The sequence below is a fragment of the Plecotus auritus genome, assembly GCF_963455305.1.
Source record: "Plecotus auritus genome assembly, chromosome: 1".
Taxonomy (NCBI): domain Eukaryota; kingdom Metazoa; phylum Chordata; class Mammalia; order Chiroptera; family Vespertilionidae; genus Plecotus; species Plecotus auritus.
The window spans coordinates 34,585,090-34,607,199 of NC_137770.1; the positions used below are offsets into that span (position 1 = coordinate 34,585,090).

The 22,110-nt window shown below is 45.6% G+C and overlaps 1 protein-coding gene across 2 annotated transcripts in view; it reads right to left on the minus strand.

Moving 5' to 3' along the window:
• Nucleotides 1-22,110, minus strand: part of SYNE2 (spectrin repeat containing nuclear envelope protein 2) — a 321,491-nt gene that overhangs the window by 25,076 nt on the left and 274,305 nt on the right. Inside the window, exons 96-98 of one of the 2 annotated variants that reach the window (XM_080686255.1) lie at nt 15,423-15,578; nt 13,199-13,357; nt 12,263-12,429 (exon numbers count right to left, since the gene is read on the minus strand). In XM_080686255.1, coding sequence (XP_080542381.1) covers nt 12,263-12,429; nt 13,199-13,357; nt 15,423-15,578 — 482 coding nt within the window. Of the gene's footprint in view, nt 1-4,349; nt 4,671-12,262; nt 12,430-13,198; nt 13,358-15,422; nt 15,579-22,110 lie in introns of those variants that run through there. The other variant, XM_080686256.1, reaches the window with a different exon arrangement.

Here is a 22,110-nt window from a genome sequence, read left to right on the forward strand (position 1 = left end):
TATATATTTTATTGATTTTTTACAGAAAGGAAGGGAGAGGGATAGAGAGTCAGAAACATCGATGGGAGCCGAAACCGGTTTGGCTCAGTGGATAGAGCGTCGGCCTGCGGACTGAAAGGTCCCAGGTTCGATTCCGGTCAAGGGCATGTACCTTGGTTGCAGGCACATCCCCAGTAGGAGGTGTGCAGGAGGCAGCTGATCGATGTTTCTCTCTCATCGATGTTTCTAACTTTCTATCCCTCTCCTTTCCTCTCTGTAAAAAATCAATAAAATATATTAAAAAAAAAAAAAAAAAAGAAACATCGATGGGAGAGAAACATTGATCAGCTGCCTCCTGCACACCTCCTACTGGGGATGTGCCTGCAACCAAGGTACATGCCCTTGACCGGAATCGAACCTGGGACCTTTCAGTCCGCAGGCCGACGCTCTATCCACTGAGCCAAACCGGTTAGGGCGGATACTAGCTCTTATTATTGCTAACTGGGATTACATGATGCTATGATGATGCCTCATTTATACAGCACGGGACCTCACAAAGTCCATTCATAAATATTTCATTCTCAACACTGCTATGAGGTAGGCAGGCTTAGCAGTAGGCTGTGGAGTCTGGTAGTAAAGCGCACAGACTGTGATCAGGGTCCGAGGTTGAATCCTGGCTCTGTTTAATCTCATCCATAGAACAGTGTCAACAGGAGTCAGTACCTCCCTTCACTGGGTGGCCGAGAAGGTTGAATGAGATATAAATACATGCAAGGCATTTGACACAGTGTCTAACAGAGACACATTCCCAGAAACTATGGTCATAATGACTTTCGAGGGGACATGTTTTCCAAGTTACATTCTTACTGGAAACACCATGAGGAGTTCCCTTCAAAGCCAAAGGTGATTTACTAAAAAGGAAGTAACAGAATGCAGGGCCAGGCCTGGATGCAGCTGTAACCTAGATCCCTCCTTTGTTCTGTGGCTTCAGAGGTACACCCTCCTCACCCCAATGCCTTGTCACCCCGACGGCCCAGGGGCCAGAAAGAACTTCTCAGACAGTGCCGAGCTGCAGGACTCCCGGGCCCATAGGACAAGGCGTCTTCCACACAGTCTGCGAGGGGTGACCTCCTTGGAAGGCTCTGTCCGGAGGAGCAGCCCAGCTCCACGAGCTTCCCCCAGAGAGGAGCTCAGGCCCAGCAGCCTTTGCACAGCTCTCCCGCCCCTCCTCCCAGAGCGGCAGCCCCACGGCTTCATCCCGCACCCGACCCTCTTCCAGCCTAAGGGTCCCAGCTTCTCATCCTAAACAGAGGGCTAGAATGCAAGTGTTTTTAAATGAAGGGAGCTAACAAGCAACAAAATGACCTGGTGCAAAAAGCAGAGAGGTGCATTGACCTTGGATCCGGTTAATCCCAGGGTGAGGTGTGCAATGAGCAGAGGGGGGCGCATGCAGCAGGTGGAGGGATTACTTTCTTGGCTTCCCCAGGTCCGGTACTCCAGGCCGGTGGTATCCAACATGGAGGGCTCAAGACACACCCATGGGATGCAGGACTAAAACACTAGACCAGTGGTCGGCAAACTCATTTGTCAACAGAGCCAAATACCAACAGTACAACGACTGAAATTTCTTTTGAGAGCCAAATTTTTTACACTTAAACTTCTTCTAATGCCACTTCTTCAAAATAGACTCGCCCAGGCCGTGGTATTTTGTGGAAGAGCCACACTCAAGGGGCCAAAGAGCCGCATGTGGCTCGCGAGCCGCAGTTTGCCGACCACGGCACTGGACTTTCTGTTATTATCCCCTTCTTTTTAAATTTCTACACTGGGTATGCTTTATAATTTACCAACTTTATCACTCACATGGGAGGTACATAGAACGTTGTCATAGAACTTTATCACTCACATGGGACGTACATAGAACATGCTGTCATTCACTAGTGCCAGGCCTGTCGTGCTGCACACGCTAGCAACTTATTTAATCCTCTCAAATGCCCTGAGATTGGCACTATTAATATCCCCATTTGACCGATGGAAGGACGGAGGCACCGAGATTAAATAACTTGCCATTAGTGACATGGTCGTTAATGGGCAGAGGCAGGATTCACACCTGGGCAGTCTGGCCCGGAGCTGCAGTTCTTAAGCACTTTCCTCGTGGCACCGCACAGAAACCTGCGCGTGCTCATGTGCACGTGCTGGGGGGACGGGATGGTTTTTGTTCCTGTTGGCGAACATGATGAGACGTCTGGACTCCTGGCTCCAGGATGAACTGGGGAAGGGGCGGGTAAAGCGGTCCACCAAGGGCTGAATTTGGGGTACCCATGTAAGATTCTCCATGGTTTCCTTTCAACAAACATTTAACCACTCGCTTTGTCTTAGGGTCTTGTGCAGATCCTGAGGCTGCAAAGATAACCGAAAACTGGTCTGTTCCCAAAGGGCTCATGATCTAAGGTAGCCATCCTAATACAATATAGGAGATGCTCCATACCTCTCTTCTGACGGAGTAAACCATGTTCACTCCTACCTCCAAATTCGTTTTTTCATAAGCCAGGTGGCCATGTTGTATGTGCACCTCCGAGCGATCGGGCCACAAAACAATTTGCAGCCACACTGGGCGTCACACACGCCCCTAAACCTTGGCTCTGTTTTGGGCAAGCGAAGGGCAGAAGAGACAAGCACACAAACCACACGCATCCTTAGGGCAGGAAGGGAAGGTGGGAGGGAAAGAAAAGAAGGTCACCAAGAAGCTACAAAACATTCATCCGGTCAGGAATGAACATGTTTCTGTGTCCAAAAACACGTGACAGAGATAAATGTTGCTCCTCAGATACGATGTTACCACTTACTCCAGGAACCTGCAGATGTGCTGTTGAGTTTGTATCCTTCTCTTCTGCGGTCTCGGAGATCTAATTATCACCTTTCCCAGGCCAGGAAGCGCGGGTCCTTCGCCACCCCACGCCCCCGACTTCCCTGTCAGGCCTCATTATTATTGCTCTTGAAAAAGTTTAACTCTTGAGTTAATACTGAGCAACAAGGAAAGCCATTGAGAAACCAGACGGTGGGCACAGGGAAGCGACCCTCAGTACTGCATTTCATCAATCACCGAGGCCACCGAGGTAGCTTGCACCTGTGCACCTGCCATGGTTCACCCAGGTGCGCTAGGCCAGTGATCGGCAAACTGCGGCTCGTAAGCCACATGCGGCTCCCGAGCTGCGGTTTGCCGCTCTGTTGACTAATGAGTTTGGCAAACTCATTAGTCAACTTGCGAGCCTCAGTTTGTGGACCACTGCGCTAGGCGAACGTTGCTCACGTATATATTTCATCAAATTCTATTTCTCCAGAAAAAAGTAAGCATGGCTTCCTGAGCTGAATTCCAGTTCCAAGGATGAAAAAAACAAAGTATTTAGGGGCAAAGGGGAAGTTCTTCACCTATGTGGCCTAATGCAAGACCTGAATAAAAATTCTAATATGAAACCAAACAAGGTAAGAATTTTGCCTGAGTAGCTAGATACACAAAAGCAGTTCTGTAGGGATGGTGGGTAGAAATGCAGAAAGTAATCAAGGTGAACAGTTTTCCTTTTATCTTAACTAGCAATGGATCAGAATATAATTCGTAAGAACCCTGCTCTCCCTCCAAAACAAACAAAATCAAGCCAGGTTAGCACCATGCTATGCATCAAGCCCAAGTCTTAATGATGCGATGATGGAGGATTTAAATATTAAATTCATGTACAAGAAACAATTCACATCTTGGTCCTATTCTCTTACATGCTAAAGGGTCTACAGTTAAATTATAAACCCCAGAGCAGTATAAGTTAAAACAATTCCATTGCCAATGTGGGCAGCTTCACTTAAAATATACTAAGGAAACAGACTTAAAATACACACAGGAAAACTGAGATGGCTGAAGGATCTGGCTGTGTCTAGAAATAAGCAGATTCTCAGACCTGTGGGCAGCTGTCATTTGCTTAGAACACTGTACTAATTCTGAACAACTGCATCTTTTCAAATGACTGAACATCTCTCTAGTAAGATAATCAATTGTTCCCAGATCCTGAAGCCTGGTCAGAGGCATGGACATGACCAGGCATTTGAGCTAATTGCCTCTCTGAAGCGCCTGGTCGCTGGAGATCTTCCATTTTGCACACCGTGCAATCACATCCCTCCCCTGCTTGTCAGGGGCTGGCTGCAGACACAGACGCATGCTGACACAGGGAAAGAACCCATCCCCCCAATGGCTGGCACACACCCTCCACAGCCACCATCTCCTCGGTAATTTCCATTGTAACCAAAACGAGGCAGCGAAAGAGCAAGACAGAGGCAGCAGCCTCCCATCGGCCACAGGCAGAGCTGATGACTGAAATGGCACTTACTGTTGATGAGAAAAAAATCATTCCTGATGCTTAGCGAGGGCTCCAAGTTCCCGGCTGCACCTCCACCTCCGGCTGCACGGCAGCCCCTCCCCCGGCCCGGCCCGCAGGCCTCTCCATTCACTGGTTCAGCACCTTCCACAGGCCGCCCGCCCTTCGCTGCCACAAAGCTATGCCCTCAGGAAAGGATGAGACCTGCTTCTTGGCTCACTGCAATTTTAATCTGTTTTCTCCCTTCCCATACCCGAATATCTCCGGCCCTTCACACACACACACACACACACACACACACACACACACACACACACACACAGTCTTTGTTCTGATGCTGCAGGGTGGCTATGCTGAGGGAAGAGAGTCGCACTGTTATCTTGGCGATGGGTTATTTATGAAGTGCTATAAACCGAGAGAAGAAACATTTTAGATTGGAGCGCGGGCAAGAGGATTTCTGTTCTCGTCAAATTCGACTTCTCTGTTTCAGGTTTACAAGAAACGGTGAAATCCGAAGCCCCTGAGTATAACAGGGACATCTTCCTCCCTCCTCTTAAGGAAGAAATTTCCCTGGGGACAGGGGTGCTTCTGCCCTTTTAAAAAATATATATATATTTGTATTGATTTCAGAGAGGAAGGGAGAGGGAGAGATAGAAACATCAACGATGAGAGAGAATCATTGATTGGCTGCCTCCTGCACACCCTACCTGGGGGATCAAACCTGCAACCCGGGCACATGCCCTTACCAGGAATCAAAGCGCGACCTCCTAGTTCAGTGGTCGGCAAACTGCGGCTCTCGAGCCACATGCGGCTGGCGAGCTGCGGTTTGCCGCTCTGTTGACTAATAAGTTTGACAACCACTGTCCTAGTTCACAGGTTGATACTCAACCACTGAGCCACACCAGCCGGCTGCCCTGGTTTTTTGTTGTTGTTGGTTTTTGTTTGTTTGTTTGTTTGTTTTAGTTCTGGAAATCCTGGCTTAGGAGGGGCAGAGGTCATGTAGTCCATTCCTCTGCGTTTTGCAGAAAAAGTGATTTCTTGTAGTACAAGTGGAGTTGAGGAGTTTGCAGAGGAAGAAATCTTGCCATTTCCCCTGCTAGCTCCTCTGAGGGTTTACCATAGTGCGAGTATCTAAAAGCTCCTCCCCCTCCAACGGCGGTTTTCCACGCGACCCCAGTGGCTCTGCTTACAGGGGCACCTGGGTTTGTGTCCAGCCCCTTTTAGGCTCAGTCCCAGCCTTATTTTGAGACTCAACTACATCAATCATTTCTCCTGAAGCCCAGCATTTGGTCGTTATTACATGCTAGACTGGTGACATGAGAGAGTGCAGATTTGAAAACAAATGAAGCATCTCGCTGACGTGTGCCTACATGCGTGGCTGCCTCTGGGGCCTGCTAAGTATGACCCCGCACGGCTCAGTCCCTGGGCCTGCCTGATGCTGGGCACAGGCTACTGACTGGCCACTGACCCAGTGGATGGGGTTGCTGTCTCCTCGGGAAGCTCCTCCACCCGCAGGAGGCGTTTCTGCGGGGACTGGGACAGCCGCCACCTGCTCCAGAGGTGGAATGAGGGGGCGATGGGAAGGAAAGGGACAGGCAGGAGGCTGACCTCACATCTCGCTCTCCCGGTGCGGAAATCTCTAAATCCACTCTCCCACCCCTGGTCACGCACCCTGCTAGGACCAGAGCAAGCCACGGGTATGACTAGCAGCATTGTTTGGTCTTCCAAAGGAGCCTTGAGAAAACACAGATAAAGAGAGAGCAACAAAAATCTTCAGCGGTTTAAAAAGGCACACATCAGGTTGCCCTCTTAGCGCAGCAGGCAGCGCGTCGGTCTCATAAAAAGGCACACATCTCCCCGCCCATTGTGCAAGAAATGAAAAAACAATCTTCACACACGGTTGCCATGGTAATCACTGCTGGGTTTAAATGACAACATTTTAATTGCTACTCTTGCAAAACAGGTGGACTGCTCACACTGGTAGGTCAAATGTGAAAATTATGCTTTGCTAAAAAGTTTTTTTCACCGACGTTTTGGTAGCGAGAGAGCTACCGAGTCTAAATAGGAAGAAGCCATATGGTAATACGCGTAAGCCCTTCCCTCCTACATTGGCTTCAGGATGCCAAGTCTCTTACGGACACCACCATCAAGGAGAAATTAGGAAAAAGATAACAATACTTAAAACAGTTTTTTTTTTAAAGGAAATAAAAAGGTCCCAGGTCCCTTTTCCCATAAAGAACATTTAGGAAATTCAGATCTGCAAAAAGGAAATTGAAATCACCAACGTGCCCAACACTGACAGGTAACCAATGCACACACCCTGGGTTCCGTCTGCGCTTGGCTGTCTCATCTGTTCTCGGCACCAACGCTTTGACTGGATCATCCTCAGGCTGCTAGAAAGTCCCTACAAACAGCCCCCCGCCCCCCACGTCAGAAGAGGCTCCACCAAGAACCACCCGCAGAGAGCCTCCCTAAAGCACAGCACCCCTGCCTCACAGGACAAGCGAAGGCTTTGATTAGTAACTGGGGAGGCAGTTCTGGGAAACGGAAGTAGATGAGTTTCTAACGAAGTAGATGAGTGAGTTTCTAAGGCGTTCAACTACTGGGAGTTTGACATCCAGTGTAGACAAGGGTGAGATGCGCGTTGGGCCGAGTCTTTCTCTGGCATCGGCCCCACTGAAGGGACAGTGGACAATGGCCGGGGCCCTGTTTTCAGAGCTTTGGACTGTGGGCTGGATCTGGCCAACTTTACATCTTTTTGTCCGTCATCCAGCACCCCGTGCCTAACCTGTTCTTATTTCCAGGTAACCTGGCTTCCTCCACAGCAGAGGACAGCACGTCCTGCTGGCTCCGAAAAGCAGCTGCTGTGACGTCACTGTCTCGCCTGCGCTGAGGTTTTGCTGGGCCGCTTCTCAAAGATGTCACCGAAGAAAACGCAGGGAGAGGAGGCACTAATAGCTACAGTTTAAAAAAGTTTAACTCTTCACATAACCCGTCCCAGCAGCAGACATTTCATGTCATCAAATCAGTTTCAGCCCTAACCGGTTTGGCTCAGTGGATAGAGCGTCGGCCTGCGGGCTGAAAGGTCCCAGGTTCGATTCAGGTCAAGGGCATGTACCTTGGTTGCGGGCACATCCCAGTAGGTGTACAAGAGGCAGCTGATCGATGATTCCCTCTCATCGATGTTTCTAACTCTCTATCCCTCTCCCTTCCTCTCTGTAAAAAACCAATAAAATAGAATAAAATAAAATACATTTAAAAAAAATCAGTTTCAGCTTCCGAAGAACCACACCATGCACCAAATGTATCCGGTGCCTCAAGTGGCCTTCCTGTGGGTGAGACTAATAGCGTGTTTCATGAGAGTTCAGATTCCCCAATGTTCGATGCTGCCCACGGGTCCGCGAGGGTCTACATGCCCCTGCAGCGGCTGTGATGGAGGGACGCTCTGAGAGCTTTAATGCCCGCTCCACGACCCACGCTACCTCGGCGAGGCACTCGGAACAACGCAGGTTCCCTCCACCCCTCGGATGATTCGGTTATTTCAGGAGACTTGTCCTCCAGGTTCTTTGCCTTAAGGGTTTCATAGACGCTGAAGAACCCTTTACAAGCAGAGGAACGACAGTTGTCTGGATCTAAGCCTCCTCCACTCCTTTATCTATATGGGGTGGGGTGGGGTGGGGAGTATTGAGCACATGAAACAGAGTTATTCCTTATTTTTATTTATCTATTACTGTAGCATTTTCCCTACGAACAGCTGTAAACCTCCATTTGCCCCGCCCTATGCAGCCACACTAACCTTGCCAGAGGCTCCAGCACCCGCACGGAGGGACCCATGGTTGTCCTGGTGCTTTCTTAACCGGGATCTTGCACGTGGTTTATCAACAGGGAAACCGAGGCACACAGGCCGCAGACTTGTTGACGGAGGGACGGGCCCAGGGTTCTGACTCGGGGCAGCACCGCGCCCGCCCCCTGCTGCTCGCTCTGTGTTCCCCAGACCAGCACCACCGGCAGCCCCTGGGCACTTGTCAGAACCGCACATTCTCGGCCCCACCTGGACCTACACAGTCAGAAGCTCTGGGGGTGCGGGTGCAGCACCCCATGTTTGCGTGAGCCTTCAGGGATGCTGATGCACGTTTACGTTTGAGAGCCACTGCTCCGCAATAAACGGTAAATTCTACATTGAGCTCTCAGTTTTAGAAAAATTCTGAGAAGCCACCTTTAAGCCCCGAGGTCTTAAAGGAGCCACGTGCCCCTCCGGTGCCGGGTGCAGTGGGACAGACGGCCCTGGCTGCACCTGCCCTGCGCCCTGCATAGCACTGACCGTGCCCTGGTCAGGGAATGTCCTCCCTGGGCTGCAGTGTCCCGTCTGTACAGCGGAGGCACTGACCTTGCAGGGCTGCGGCAAGAATGAAACGAAATAATACATGTATGAGGAGGCTGGCACTTCAAAGTAAGCAACCCTGGTTTCTCCTCCTGTTCACCCCATAGTCTGAAATGACCAGAAGTGTAATGTGCATTTGAGTAACCCTGTAATTCACCTCTATTGTGCTGAGAATGAACCTGAAACAACAGGTGTTTTTTTTTCTTCTTCTTCAGTGAATGAAACCTGACTTACTGAGGTCTCGGACTTCTGAATACTATTTGTAACTTTGACGTTAAAGGCTTGTAGTTAAAGTCCTGCAGTCATGGGGCCCTGTATAGGGTCTCCCTCCAACTCTTACCATTTAAAAAAAATATTTTTATTGATTTCAGAGAGGAAAGGAGAGGGAGAGAGAAACATCAATGATGAAAGAGAATTATTGATTGGCCACCTCCTGCTCGCCCCCTACTGGGGATCGAGCCCATAACCCAGGCATGTGCCCTTGACTGGAATGGAATCCGGGACTCTTCAGTCCGCAGGCCGATGCTCTATCCACTGAGCCAAACCGGCCAGGGCCAACTCTTTCCATTTTTAACGAGCAATGTTGTCCCTGCCACAGGAGAGAATCCACAGAGCACGTGAGCAGGACCGAAAAGGGTAAAGTGTCCGGAGTTCCCTGCCAAATGAGTGCTTCCTGCAGGATGGCAGGTCCGGTTGGCCCTGTTCAAACCTAAACTTTGCAGCCGGTGCTCCCCCACCTCCCCATGACGATACGATCAGCGTCAGAGATCAGACAGGGAGCTGACTCCGCGTGAGGCTGACTGAAGGCAGGCCCCAGCTTGCTGCCTCAATCCAGATTCACCTGGAGGGTGAGCTCAGCTAAGGGTTTCCCAGCCTCTCAGCCTGGCCTTTGCTTTAGGGAACGTGAGTTCTTCCCTCCCTAGTTCCTTAGTTCCGAAGGGATTTGGTTCATTTCAATGTAACACACTAGGAGGGTCTGGGGTAATAGGAAGGCAACACAGCCGCGGGCATGTTTACCTTCAGTGCCTCAGTGTTGTCATCTGTAAAATAGGATAATGGCAGCTACCTTTCAGAATTACAATGAAAATTAAGTGAAATCATGCACAAAAAGCACATTGTTAAGAACACAGCTGGCAGGCAATATATTTGCCATTATTTCAGCTCCTTATTTTGCCAATTGCTCCTTCCACTGAAATTCCACCTGCTGTTTTTTTCTCTTGCTCACCAAGGAATTGGCTGAAGATAGGCAGCCAGAGAGGAGAGAGAAAAAAGCAAACAGCCTATTAAACTCTGGAGTGATATAACCAAAGCATGAATGATCGAGAATGGACTGTCACTGTAGTCCAGGGGTCCTCAAACTTTTTAAACAGGGGGCCAGTTCACTGTCCCTCAGACCGTTGGAGGGCCGGATTATACTTTAAAAAAAAAAACTATGAACAAATTCCTATGCACACTGCGGGCCTGGGACGAGTCGGCTGCTAAGCAGGACAGGCAGCGGCACCCGGAGGGCTGGATAAATGTCCTCAGCGGGCCGTAGTTCGAGGACCCCTGCCTAGTCTTTAGGGAGCACAGGCCATGACCAAGTACGATGCCACCATACCCTCCACTATTCCCAGGTGCCCAAGACAACTTAGGCTATAAAGGCAATGTCAGCGAAGACATACTGCACACAGTTTACCCAACAGAAATGGTCTTATTCTTATGCCCTGAAATGTTCATTCATTTCAACAAGTACCTGAAGCATGCTCTAAGTGCTGGAATGAGAGTCAAAGACACTGGTCGCACGGAGGGAAGGCCTCTCTCACTATTAGACATCCCCGAGGGATTCCTCTTCTACTCAACAAACACGCTCCTTAGTCTCCTCAGGGAACAGCACCCACCAAACGCTGGCTCCCCTGCTGGCCCTGCGCCAGGCACAAGACGCATCGTTGTCCTCACAGTGGTCTCGGATGTGAACAGTGCCGTCAGGCACGTGACACAGATTTGGAAACTGAGGCTTAGAAAGATTAGCTCACGACGCAGGTTTCCATGGTGAGTAAGCGATGAAGTCAGCGCGGGCTCAAAACCTGCGCTCTTCACCCCTACCTGGGTTACCTCCACGGATTTCCATAGTTTTGTTTTTTTTAAAAACTGGCAATCGAGAGAAGTTGGATTCAGCCCAGCACATGCTGCCAGCTAAGTCACCCCAATATTTGCCTTCGGCAGACCCTCCGTTGCTAAGAGTCCATGAATGACTCACCAAGTCTGAAGTTGAGACTTAAGGTCTTCTCGGACTTGGCCCCAACCTAGCTTTGTAGCGTCATCTCCCATGCCCATAGCGCCTCTTGTCACTTCCTGAGGGACTTGCACACTGCTCTACCCCCGTACCATTTTGCTCACAACACACGTCCGTCGGACTCTGCCATCAGTAACGCTCAGGAACCCCAAGCCCTCATTCGAGACCACCTGGGAACACCACTCTTCTGGGAGGCTCTTCCTAACGCGGCCCCTCTCGGGGGAGATGAGATCTGAGCCCTCAAACCACTTGGCTTTACAGCTGCTCAGATGTCGCTCCCATCAGTGTAACTGACTCATCTTACTTCCTGTCTGCAGTTCTCCAGGCACTCAGCCTGGTGCCTTTGCTGCAGGTTTATAGTAAACGTCGAGGCAAAGGAAATGCCAAATTATCCAGAGGATCTTGTTTTCATCACACCCCAATACTTCCATCACCTTGCAGATTCTCTGGTATATTACACATACGTGTGTCCAAAACACAAAAGACTAGGTACACACGAGGTCGCATGCGTGGGCCCAAAGCCCAGGGACTGGTTTTGGTACGTCAGGTGGCAATTAACAAAACAAAATAAAAGCATTTTAATTGGGGCCTGTCTTTGGAAAGAGAATTTGAAAACAGAAAACATCTAAAAGCTTTGAGTGGCTTTATCACCATCAGCATCCCTTTGCGAGGAGATAAAATTATGTCTTGTTTCCGATAAGGTTGCTCTGGAGAACAGAGCTTTGATCTGTAGCCAGGTTGTGCCTCCCGTGTCCCCAACTTAGCACCAGATGCCCACTGGCACTTGGCACACCCAGCACTCTGCCTGGAGTGTGCCAAGCCCCTGCCGTGGGGGAAACTAGGGGCCCCAGACCAGCACCTAGAAACCAGGCCTGCGCCCTGACCCACTTGCATGTGCCACCCACAGGCAGGAACCGGCAGGCGTGATTTCATCTGAGGACTCGCAGGTCCTAAAGCAGAGTTACAATTTCTAAACAATACCTCCTCAAGGATCTCTTTTCAAAGTAAGTTTTTCTAACGCTCATTTAAACCTAATCAAATTCATGTGAAATTTCAAGGTAAAGAAAAAAACACACGATTAAAGTAGGATATACCAGAGTATCTTTCTATATTGTGGAAATGAATTCCATTCATTTTTACCCACCGCTGCCTCTATCTGTGCATTTGTAAGCCCACTGGATTACCTTAGAGGAAGGCGGGCTCAGTCCCTCAGTGGGCGGCGCAGCCACTGCACGGGCGAGCAGGAATCATCCCGAGGCCATTTCTTACCTGGATCCAATGACGTCGAAAAGATGCTGCCAGCGGTCGTTAATTTTACTGAGCTTGTCATCGATCTCGGCCGCTTTGGTCTGGTTGCTAGCCTTGATCAACTGGTCACCCATTTGCTTTAATTGTAACTTGTTCTCGCTGAACAGGTTTATTTCTTCCATGCAGTCCTGGCAAAGGCACCAAAGCAAAGCTTCAATGACTGCCCAAAATTCACTTCTTTGCCAGGTGATACATACACAGTTGCTTCTTGAAAAAAATTTTTTAATTAAGAAATTTCTCAGACCAGTTAACACAACTTTTGAGTGAGCAGCCAAGAAGCCAAGCAGTGCCCACTCAGCACACGTGTGATACGTAAGGCCGTGGCTACTAATTCCACAGCCCTGGCTTCCCCTCACGGAGTTCTTCTAATCGCACCTACTCGGGAGCGAGGACACCTGAGTCTAAGTAAGTTAGCCTAATACAGTAAGCGTTTTCCTGAGTGGCAAGAATGTTTCTACCTTTTTCTGTGGGTATTCGTCATCTTCAAAATTATGAGCCCCATTACTGGCCTCTCCCCTTTGGCAAGGGGGGCTCTGTAATAATAACTAGAAAAACCATAACTCACTCGGAGTGTAAACAGATGCTTAAGGAGATGTGGGCGGGTGCGGGGGGGGGGGGGGGACGACACCCTTCCCTGGCCGGACTTCCTGAGAGGAACTCCCCTCAATACACAGCACCCCGCCCTCTAGAGGGGCCCTATACTTCCCATCTCTCTGGAATCCCCACTTACCAGCTCTTCTCTGGGAAGGAACAGAAAGAGTGAGAAAGTCCCTTCAAATGTCTAAAATGCTACTGGAAACATGCCAATAACACAGCACTGTGAGCCGGCGGGAGGCGGGAGGTGGGAGGTGGGCCCGCGGGAGGGGTCACGGCACCCACCTGGGCACGGCCGCTTACCTTCTGGAGCTTTTCGATCATTTCCTCGATGCTAACGTCTGCTGTCTGCAGGACTCTGTTTTCCATCTGCACTAGCCAGGCACACAACTCTTTATTTTTTTCATTGAACACAATCCACGAATTGAGTCTGTCTTCAATCTCCTGTTTGCGTATAGCCACCTGGAAACAAAAATGCATTTGGCAGCTGAGTACAGGCAGGAAGGAAAGTGCTTCCCTTCCCGTCCCGTCCCCCCATCCAAAGGACTATGAATTTCATTCATTTCAATCAGTAGCCCTATCGACTTAAATTACTATGTTTCTGCCTCTTAAGCTCCTAGGGTTTAACAACAGAATTTGCTTACTCCTTTGATAAACTTCATAAAAAAGCAACTATGATTGTACCTGACCAAAAGGATTCAGTTTTATCCAATACTATCAGGTTATATTAAAAATTAGAAACGGAAAAGGTTAAGGGAATAACTTAAGCATCACCTAAATTTATTCTGTTCCTGTTCTTCCTAATATACATTCGCTGAATGCTTGCTACATGCTAACTTATAACTTTAGGACCCAAATCCTTTCCTTTTAAAAAAAATGATTGTCTTTTTACCTACTTAAGGACAATGTCCTGCCTATTTACTTAAAAAAGCATAATACAGATTCAATTATAAATCTAACACTTGTAATGCAAATGGGCCATGAAAATTCAAGTCATTTAAACATTCTAGTGTTGTATTTCAAAACAAAGCAAAATAAGATGAAAAAACAACAATGCACATCACTCACTGAATTCACCTTCCCACAATGTCCTACCACTTTGGATAGAAGCCATGGGAATGGGCTGGAATACTGGCCTACAGCACCCAGGCTGACCCCGAAATGCCCCGTACTTCCGGAGGCACAGGCAACTGAGTTGCCACCAGCGAAGGGTCTTCCTCCACCCAGGGTTCAAATATATTACTTCAATAAACGTAAATTCAAAGAATGAAGCGTGCCTTTCTCTCTGTAAAAAAATCCTCTCAAGTATTACAAATCTTTTTAAGCTTTGAGTTAAAAGGTGTAGTCGCTAAAGAGTTCTTTTGGGAAAGTTTTAACACCCCACTTTGCAGATGGGGAAACGAAGGCTGAACTCCCAGAGTTTCTTGCTAGGCACAGAACACCTCTGGTCTTTTCAGAGTGGAGGCCAAAATGTCTAATATTTGCACCCTCCCTCCCGCAACCAAATGTGTTAGAAAGGCCCAAAGAACTATCCCCCCAAACCAAGGTCTGTGTTTCTGCTCCTCAGGGCAACTATTTATCTTAGTTTGAAAAAACCCTGGCATTTTGCACAGCATCACGTTGGTAGGCTTCATAATGAGGAACATCTGGACCCCTGTCTTTGCTGCTTAACTTTCAGGATGCTTTTCATATTTTCTAAATATTTTCTTTTATATAACATTTAAATGAAAATGCTAAAAGGACATTTGAAAGTAGGGTACATTGTAAATATTAAATACTACAATCAAGAAAGAAAAATGCTTTTACTTTATGAAAATGCATTCAAAAGTGTCTGAATTTCAACTCTTAAAAATACATCTCATAATTCACAAAAATAAGATTTGGGAGTTTACTTTTCTTAGAATGACACGTTTGTAAAACGAAGATCTGTTGGAACCCTTTAATTCCACCTTGATCCTATCACAAACACTGTAGGATACCCTACCACAACAACCCCATTCTTAATCGGAAGTGAACCCCTAGTGAGCCACTGAGGTACTAAGGGTAGCAGCAGATCATTTCTTTTAGAGTTTTGAAAACTTGACAGAAACATCGGATTGCGCGTGAATGCAGAGTCCGGGGATAAAAGGCAGCCCCTGTGGGGCTCTACGTGTGACTCAGCCCAGAACTCAGCCCAGAAGAGATGCTGCAGCCTCTGCTCTGGGTCCTGACTCTAACACACAGATGAGTCTCGTCATCTGCACAAGACAGAGAGCACACGCACACGGCGGTCATAACTGCAATCCCTCCCACGCTTCACCTGAGTTTTTAAGAGGCTGGTTAAAAATGTGCCAAGTCCCAGCACGGAGCGCTGGAGAAACAAAGGGGCAGGTCTGCGAAACCGAGCCGCTGCCTGCAAAGGGAACAGCGGCCTGGGCTCCAGCTGAAAGGGCCTGGGGTCAATGAAATTAGGCTCCTTTCTACTCTGGCCTTCGGAGACGTTTCAATAAACTGCAGAACAGCCGTGCCCTGCCGTGAACTGACTTACTCTGAGGCAGAGGTCCTCCCATTGTCTGTGCAAAAGCTCTATTTGCTCCTTCAGAACCATCACGTCCTCCACAAGAATGTGCTGGGTTAAGTCGGTTTTCATAGTTTGAAGTTCTTTCAAGTTCTGAGTCCAGTTAGCCAAAGACTTCTCTAGCTCCTGCATGAAACACAAGGACAGGGAGAGAGAAACAACAAACCTTCAACTCAAACTGCTGTTGTTTCCAAACCTGTAGGCTAATCCTTTGATTGGGCTCTGGGGGAGGGGACACCCGGAAGGGGGCGGGACCTCCCGAACGAGAAACAGCCCAGGGCCAGCTTCTGCAGGGGTGGCTGGCCAGCTCTTCACCTTTTTCTCAAAAGAAAACTCTTTTCTATCCCTATTTTCATTTTCTCAGGTAGTTCAGATTTTTATATAGTTAATTCTACTTTAAAGTCATGTTGGTCTTTACTTTTATTTAGAGGAAAGCAACAATCTCTCTCTCTCTCTCTCTCACTCACACACACACACACACACACACACACACACACTTCTAATTCTGAAACTATGCCACAGAAATTAGAAAGTTGATTTCCTATTCTTAAAAATACCTAAGAAATGCACTGTTGCCACTGTGGCAATCATATAACAACAGCTTCTGTTCAAAGGGAATTATTTTGTTTAACTTTCAAAAAGGAAGTTAAATATAATGAAAGAAAAAAAATAAATTGTTACTCAGTAATTGGCAGAGATTGGTTAGCAGAAAATTTCCTGTGGCCCTGGAAACATTTTTTTTTTTTCAAATAAATTGGTCAAATTTAAACCTTTTGAATTCTAGGACATAATCAACACCATTACTTTCACAACAGGGGAGATAAAAGGAAACAGCTAGAACATTTACGCGTCTTTTAAAAAAAATACATTTTTATTGATTTCAGAGAGGAAGGGAGAGGGAGAGATAGAAACATCAATGATGAGAGAGAATCATTGGTAGGCTGCCTCCTGCACACCCCACACTGGGCATCTAGCCCGCGAGCCTGCGACCCGGGCACAGGCCCTTGACTGGAATCAAACCTGGGACTCTTCAGTCCGCAGGCTGATACTCTATCCACTGAGCCAAAGCAGCTAGGGCACATGTCTTTTAAAAGAAAAATAGCATGGTCTGTTACTGTTTTGTGAGCACTTCCAAGTAACTCTGTAAGAGCTACAGCACAATGAGAAGATCACTAGTTCAAGAGCCATTTTTACTGTGCTTACAATGCTTCATACTTCCGCACACTTTAAGGATCTCCATGCACACCTATCTACAGGAAAGTGAAAGAGCGACTATTCACATCAGAAACATGGCTGAGTGTGGCAACAGTAAAAATGTGTGAATTCTGATTGATTTCCAGAGCTCTAATTTCTACACTGGTATGATCCCACAAGTTGCTGCCAATAATCTACGTTTAATAAAATGGTCTTGAGAATTCTTTTTTAAACGTTGCATGGGGACTAGGGAATACCATCTTTATCAGAAGTCATTATTTAAAATTTCTGTTACCTAGTTTTAGCCTCACAATTCTAGTAAAGCGGGTGAGAGCAGATACAGCAGCGGAACAGTTTTCATGAGCTACATAATATAAAGGGCGCGACTTGTAAGTGGAGGTACATCACCCACTGACTTAACTACAGGAACCCCAAAGACCACTGAGCTTCATGCAGTGTCTCCCTGCTCAGAGGTCTCCCTGCTCAGCGGTGCTGACTCAGATGCCTGTGTATGAGGGAGGTTGTTTAAGTTACCCACAGCCAAGTTGAAATCAATTTGGTTTGCATACTTGGTTGGTTTCCTCCTACAACGGAAAGGATAATTAACAGGTATAAAACTTTTGAATATGGGCATCTTTATGATTCCTAACAAGAAGGCTTCTCTGGGTCATTGGACGAGGTTGGGATTCCTGTTTTATGCTCTCATGGTCCCTGGTACTTTTTCCTGTAACACTACCCATGCTTACAATTATTCTCACACACACCTATGCGTATAGTCTTTGGTTAACATGTGCCTCTCCAGTCGTCTAGATTGTCAACCCGGTACTGGCCAGGGCCATGATAACCTTGCTCACAAATACATTGCCTAGCACTTACCACAATGCCTGGTATTTAATAAATTCTCAGATATCAAAATGTATGATCGAAAGGGAAACAATTTGACTTAGTCTTAAGAGCTCTAAAATGTTCATAAATATTAGGTATAAAAAGCAAGGAATCAATATATATAGAGAGACCTACTGTGGAAGTTTACTACAGTATTTGTACAAACGCTTAAAAAATCATGCTTCTGTCTTTAAATTGAAATACTCCGGATTTGCTACCAAACTAATTGCGAAAGAGAACACATCAGATGAGTTTCCCTTTCTTTAATATAACCAGCCAAACTGTCCATATTGCAAGAATCTACACTAATAAAAGAGTAAGATGCAAATTGACCATACCTTCGAGATGCCCACCAACCAATCAGGAGTGAGTATGCAAATTAACCCAACAAAGATGGTGTGTTAATTTGCATACGCAGGAGCTGAGCGGCCAGGGGCGGGGCGGGATGCTTGCATCATCGCCATGGCGATGACGCAGGTGTTCCGCACTGCCCCAGCTGCTCAGGGCCTCTGGGAAGCGTGGGAAGGCGGAAAAGCGGCTCTGGGCCTGAGCGAAAAGGCGGCTCTGGCCCCAGCAAAGGCGATGCCAGCAGCCAGGGGAAGGAAGGCCCATTTTTGCATGAATCTTCATGCATCAGGCCTCTAGTACCTATATAATTCCAATTGTTCATATAATACATGATGTCAAACAAAGTAATTACATCAAGTAATGCATCACACAGGCCTTGACTAGACTCTAATATAGCACAGCAGTTAAAACCTTTGCCCGTGGACGCAACTACCAGTGGATTGGCAAGTCTTCTCTACATTATAATTTGGGTAAAAAATGGACCAAGAAATGGATATATGTATGTGTATGTATGTACATATGTACATACATATGTAACATATATGCCTGAATATCTTTGGAAGAACATAAAACAAATTGGTAACACTGATTGCTTCTGTGAAAAGAAACTGATGGGAGAAAAAAATTTTCATGTAGAATAGTCCCCTCTCATCCATGGGGGATGTGTTGGACCCCAAGTGGACGCCTGAAATGTAGATGGTACCTAATCCAATATAACTGATTTTTCCCTATACATACATACCTATGATAAAGTTTAATTTATAAATTAGACATAGTAAGAGATTAACAATAAGTAATAATAAAAAGGACAATTAAAATGGTATACTGTAATAAAAGTTAAGGGAATGTGGTCTGGGCTCTTTCTCTTTCTCAAAATATCTGGAATTTTCCACTGAATATTTTGAATTGCAGTTAACTGCGGGTTATTGAAACCGTGGAAAGCAAAACCATGGATAAGGGAGGTAGTACTGTGTACCGTTTGTGCCTTCTAAATTTTGAACCGTATCATATTACTTATTCAAAAATTACCTTAAAAATAAAATTGTCCCAAGGACTCAATCGTTTGACAAGTTTCATGAACACAGATGCCCACTGTAGCAATTTTGATGGTAGTGAAAAGGTAGTATATGAAGTATATAAATCACACACACACACACACACACACACACACACACACACACAAAATTATTTCATACAGAAACTTGGTTGTAACTGGAATACGGTTTTCCTAGGAGGAAAGTACAGCCCAGACTGGTCCAGGGGCTGGTGTATCTCCCCAGGTGATTCAGGATGGTAAACACTGCCCTAGACAGGCTTCAGGTTACGTAGGATCCTTTGGAATATGGGCATGGATTGACTGAAATGCATGCTCTAGGCCTCTCTCCTGGATTCTTTCCCGAGAGAGAGGATGTGGAAGCCGTGGAAGCTGAAAGGATCCTGGTGGAAACTGAGAAGTGTGATACTTGGGAAAGTCATGTCCTCTTATGAGTTTAGTTTGCATTCTGCACTGGTTTCTAGACTTTATGGGAGGAAATTCTGTGTATCAACTCGAGAGTGATTCCACACCCTCTCATTAGACCTGAAGTGTAGATCTAAACCTAAAGATGATAAAAACTTTGAAAATTAGGAAGATGTAGGAACCTTCTGAACCTAACAAACACACCACTAGCAAACATCAGAGTTAAGGTTGAAATGTCAGGATAATTCTTTTAAAAATATCAGGATTAACATGAAGGAGCCAGCCATTAATACTTCCACTCAGCATAGTTCTGGAAGCAGTGACCAGTGTAGAAAGGACAGAAAAAAAATTATAACTAAAAGGAAGAAACAAAAAGGGGTCTTTTTCCACAAATGGTGATTGTTGACATAGACATCCAAAAGAATATGTAGATAAATTATTAAAATTAGCAAAAGAGTTTAGCAAGATGGCTGAATATAATATCAACATATAAAGTTAGTCACATTTCTAGGCATCAGTGATAAACAAAAAATACAACCAGAAAAAGGCAGAATTTGATAGCTTCAAAAATAACACACCAAGAAATAAATCTAACAAAAGATGCACAATCCTATGTAAAGAAAATTATAAAACATTATTGAACAACTAATAGGAGAAACATGCCACATTAAGGAACAGGAGTACTCAATGTCAAAAAGATGTTAATTTTTCCCAAATTAACCTACACATTCAATATTACACAAAATGCTTCTAAAACTTGTAGAAAATCAAAGACCCAAGGACATCCATACTAAGGTGGGAGAACAAGGTGTGGGTACATATCATGCCTGAAATAAAGATCTGATTTGAAAGCTAAGATAAGCAGACCAATGGGACAGAGAACCAAGAAAGAAGTTTTGGGTATGTGGAAACATGATATTTGACACTGGACTATTGAATAAACAGGCATCAGGACAACTGACTATCCATATGAATAAAAAAATCGAGCCTTTAACTCAGAAGTTACTAAAAAATCAATTCTTCAGCCCTGGCTGGGTGGTTCAGTCGGCTGGAGCATCGTCTCATACACCAAAAGGTTGCAGGTTCAATCCCAGGTTGAGACTCCTATGGGAGGCAACTGATCAATGTTTCTCTCTCACATTGTGTTTCTCTATTTTTCTCTCTCTAAAATCAATGAAAACATATCTTTGGGTGAGGATTAAAAAAAAATCGATTCTCCAATGAATAAAGATACAAGTTAAAGAGCAAAACATGAAACTTTCTGGAGAAAATGTAGGAGTTTATCTTTATGACTTTAGCATAAAGATGTCTCAAAAGAAACAGGAAATGAAGATATTGATAAATTCATCTATATTAAAATGACAAAAAATATCCTTCCCTCCCCCTCCCCAGCCAGTGACCCCAAGAAAAAGTAGAAAAAGAAGTTCTTGGATGGGAGAAGACATTTGCAATGTCTATACTCAACAGAGGAGAATTATCTAAAATAAATAAGTAGCTACTTCAAATCAATAAGAAAACAGCCCAACAGAAAAATGAGTCAAGGATATAAACAGGCAATTCATAGAAGGCAAATCTGAAAAGGTGATAAACATGAAAGAAATGTTGATCTTACTAGTAATTAAACTACAAAGAGATACCATCTCACCCCTATCAGACTATCAAAAGTTTTAAAAAATTGACAATACCAAGTGATTGGAGAGAGAATAAATTGTTTTCTATTGATATAATGCATCAACACAGCAGTGAGAATGAATGAGTTGTGGGTATCAACGCTGATGACTCAAAATCATAATGAGGGGAAAAGGTTGTATTATATGTGTTATATAGTATGGTACTGTGCATGTAAAATTTAAAAACAAAAGTAATACTTCTATATTTCATTGAGAACTACAGACACACGGTAAAATGATAAAGAAGTGCATGAGCATGATAAAAGAACAAATTCAGGGTTGTAAACACTTCTGGGGAGGGAACGTACTTTGAAAATCATCCAGGACACTACAACTGTATTTGTGATGTTTTACTTTTCAGCTGAGTGATGGTTTCCTGGCAGTTTGTCATATCATTTGTTAGGTTAAAAATATTTTGCATGTCAGATATATTAAAAGGAAAAAAAAAACCTGATTTCTAGCACAGCTGACATATGAGACTACTCATTTCTTCCTAATTATTTCAATTTAATTGAAGTCACTGAAGAAAACAAACACACAACAAAAACAAGACAAAATGCGTTCCAAAAGGGTTTTGATGTCTTTTAAACATCAAACCTGCAAAGAGGGAAAAGACCAGGGAATTCCTGACCTGGAAATTTTATGGATGCAAATTCCTGTCTGCAAAGGCCTAAAATATGCAGAAATTTTTGCTAGTGTGATATTAATTAGGCAGAATACAGTTTGGAAGGTTTTATAAAAATGTTATAACTGAGCAAAACACTCAACCCACTGGCTTTTTTAAAAAATGAATTCTTTAGTCATAGTTTACTTTCATTTCAAAGATAAGGCCATTTGGTAAGGGAACAGCTTTCCATGTCGTCTCCGAGGCCACATCTTACATCTCAGCGAGCTAGCCAGAAGGAGAGTCTGAGTGAATCCCCAAGGCTCTCATTTTCACACGTGGGTCTCACAAACCATGGGTTCTAACTCCTTCAGAGACCAGGATGCTTTGTTAGATAAAAGATAGGAAAAATGTTTTCCAACTCAACATGGAAACTTGGTTCCAACACAGAAACGGAAAGGCAAAGAAACACTGCAACTTCCAGGGAAACAGCTGAGA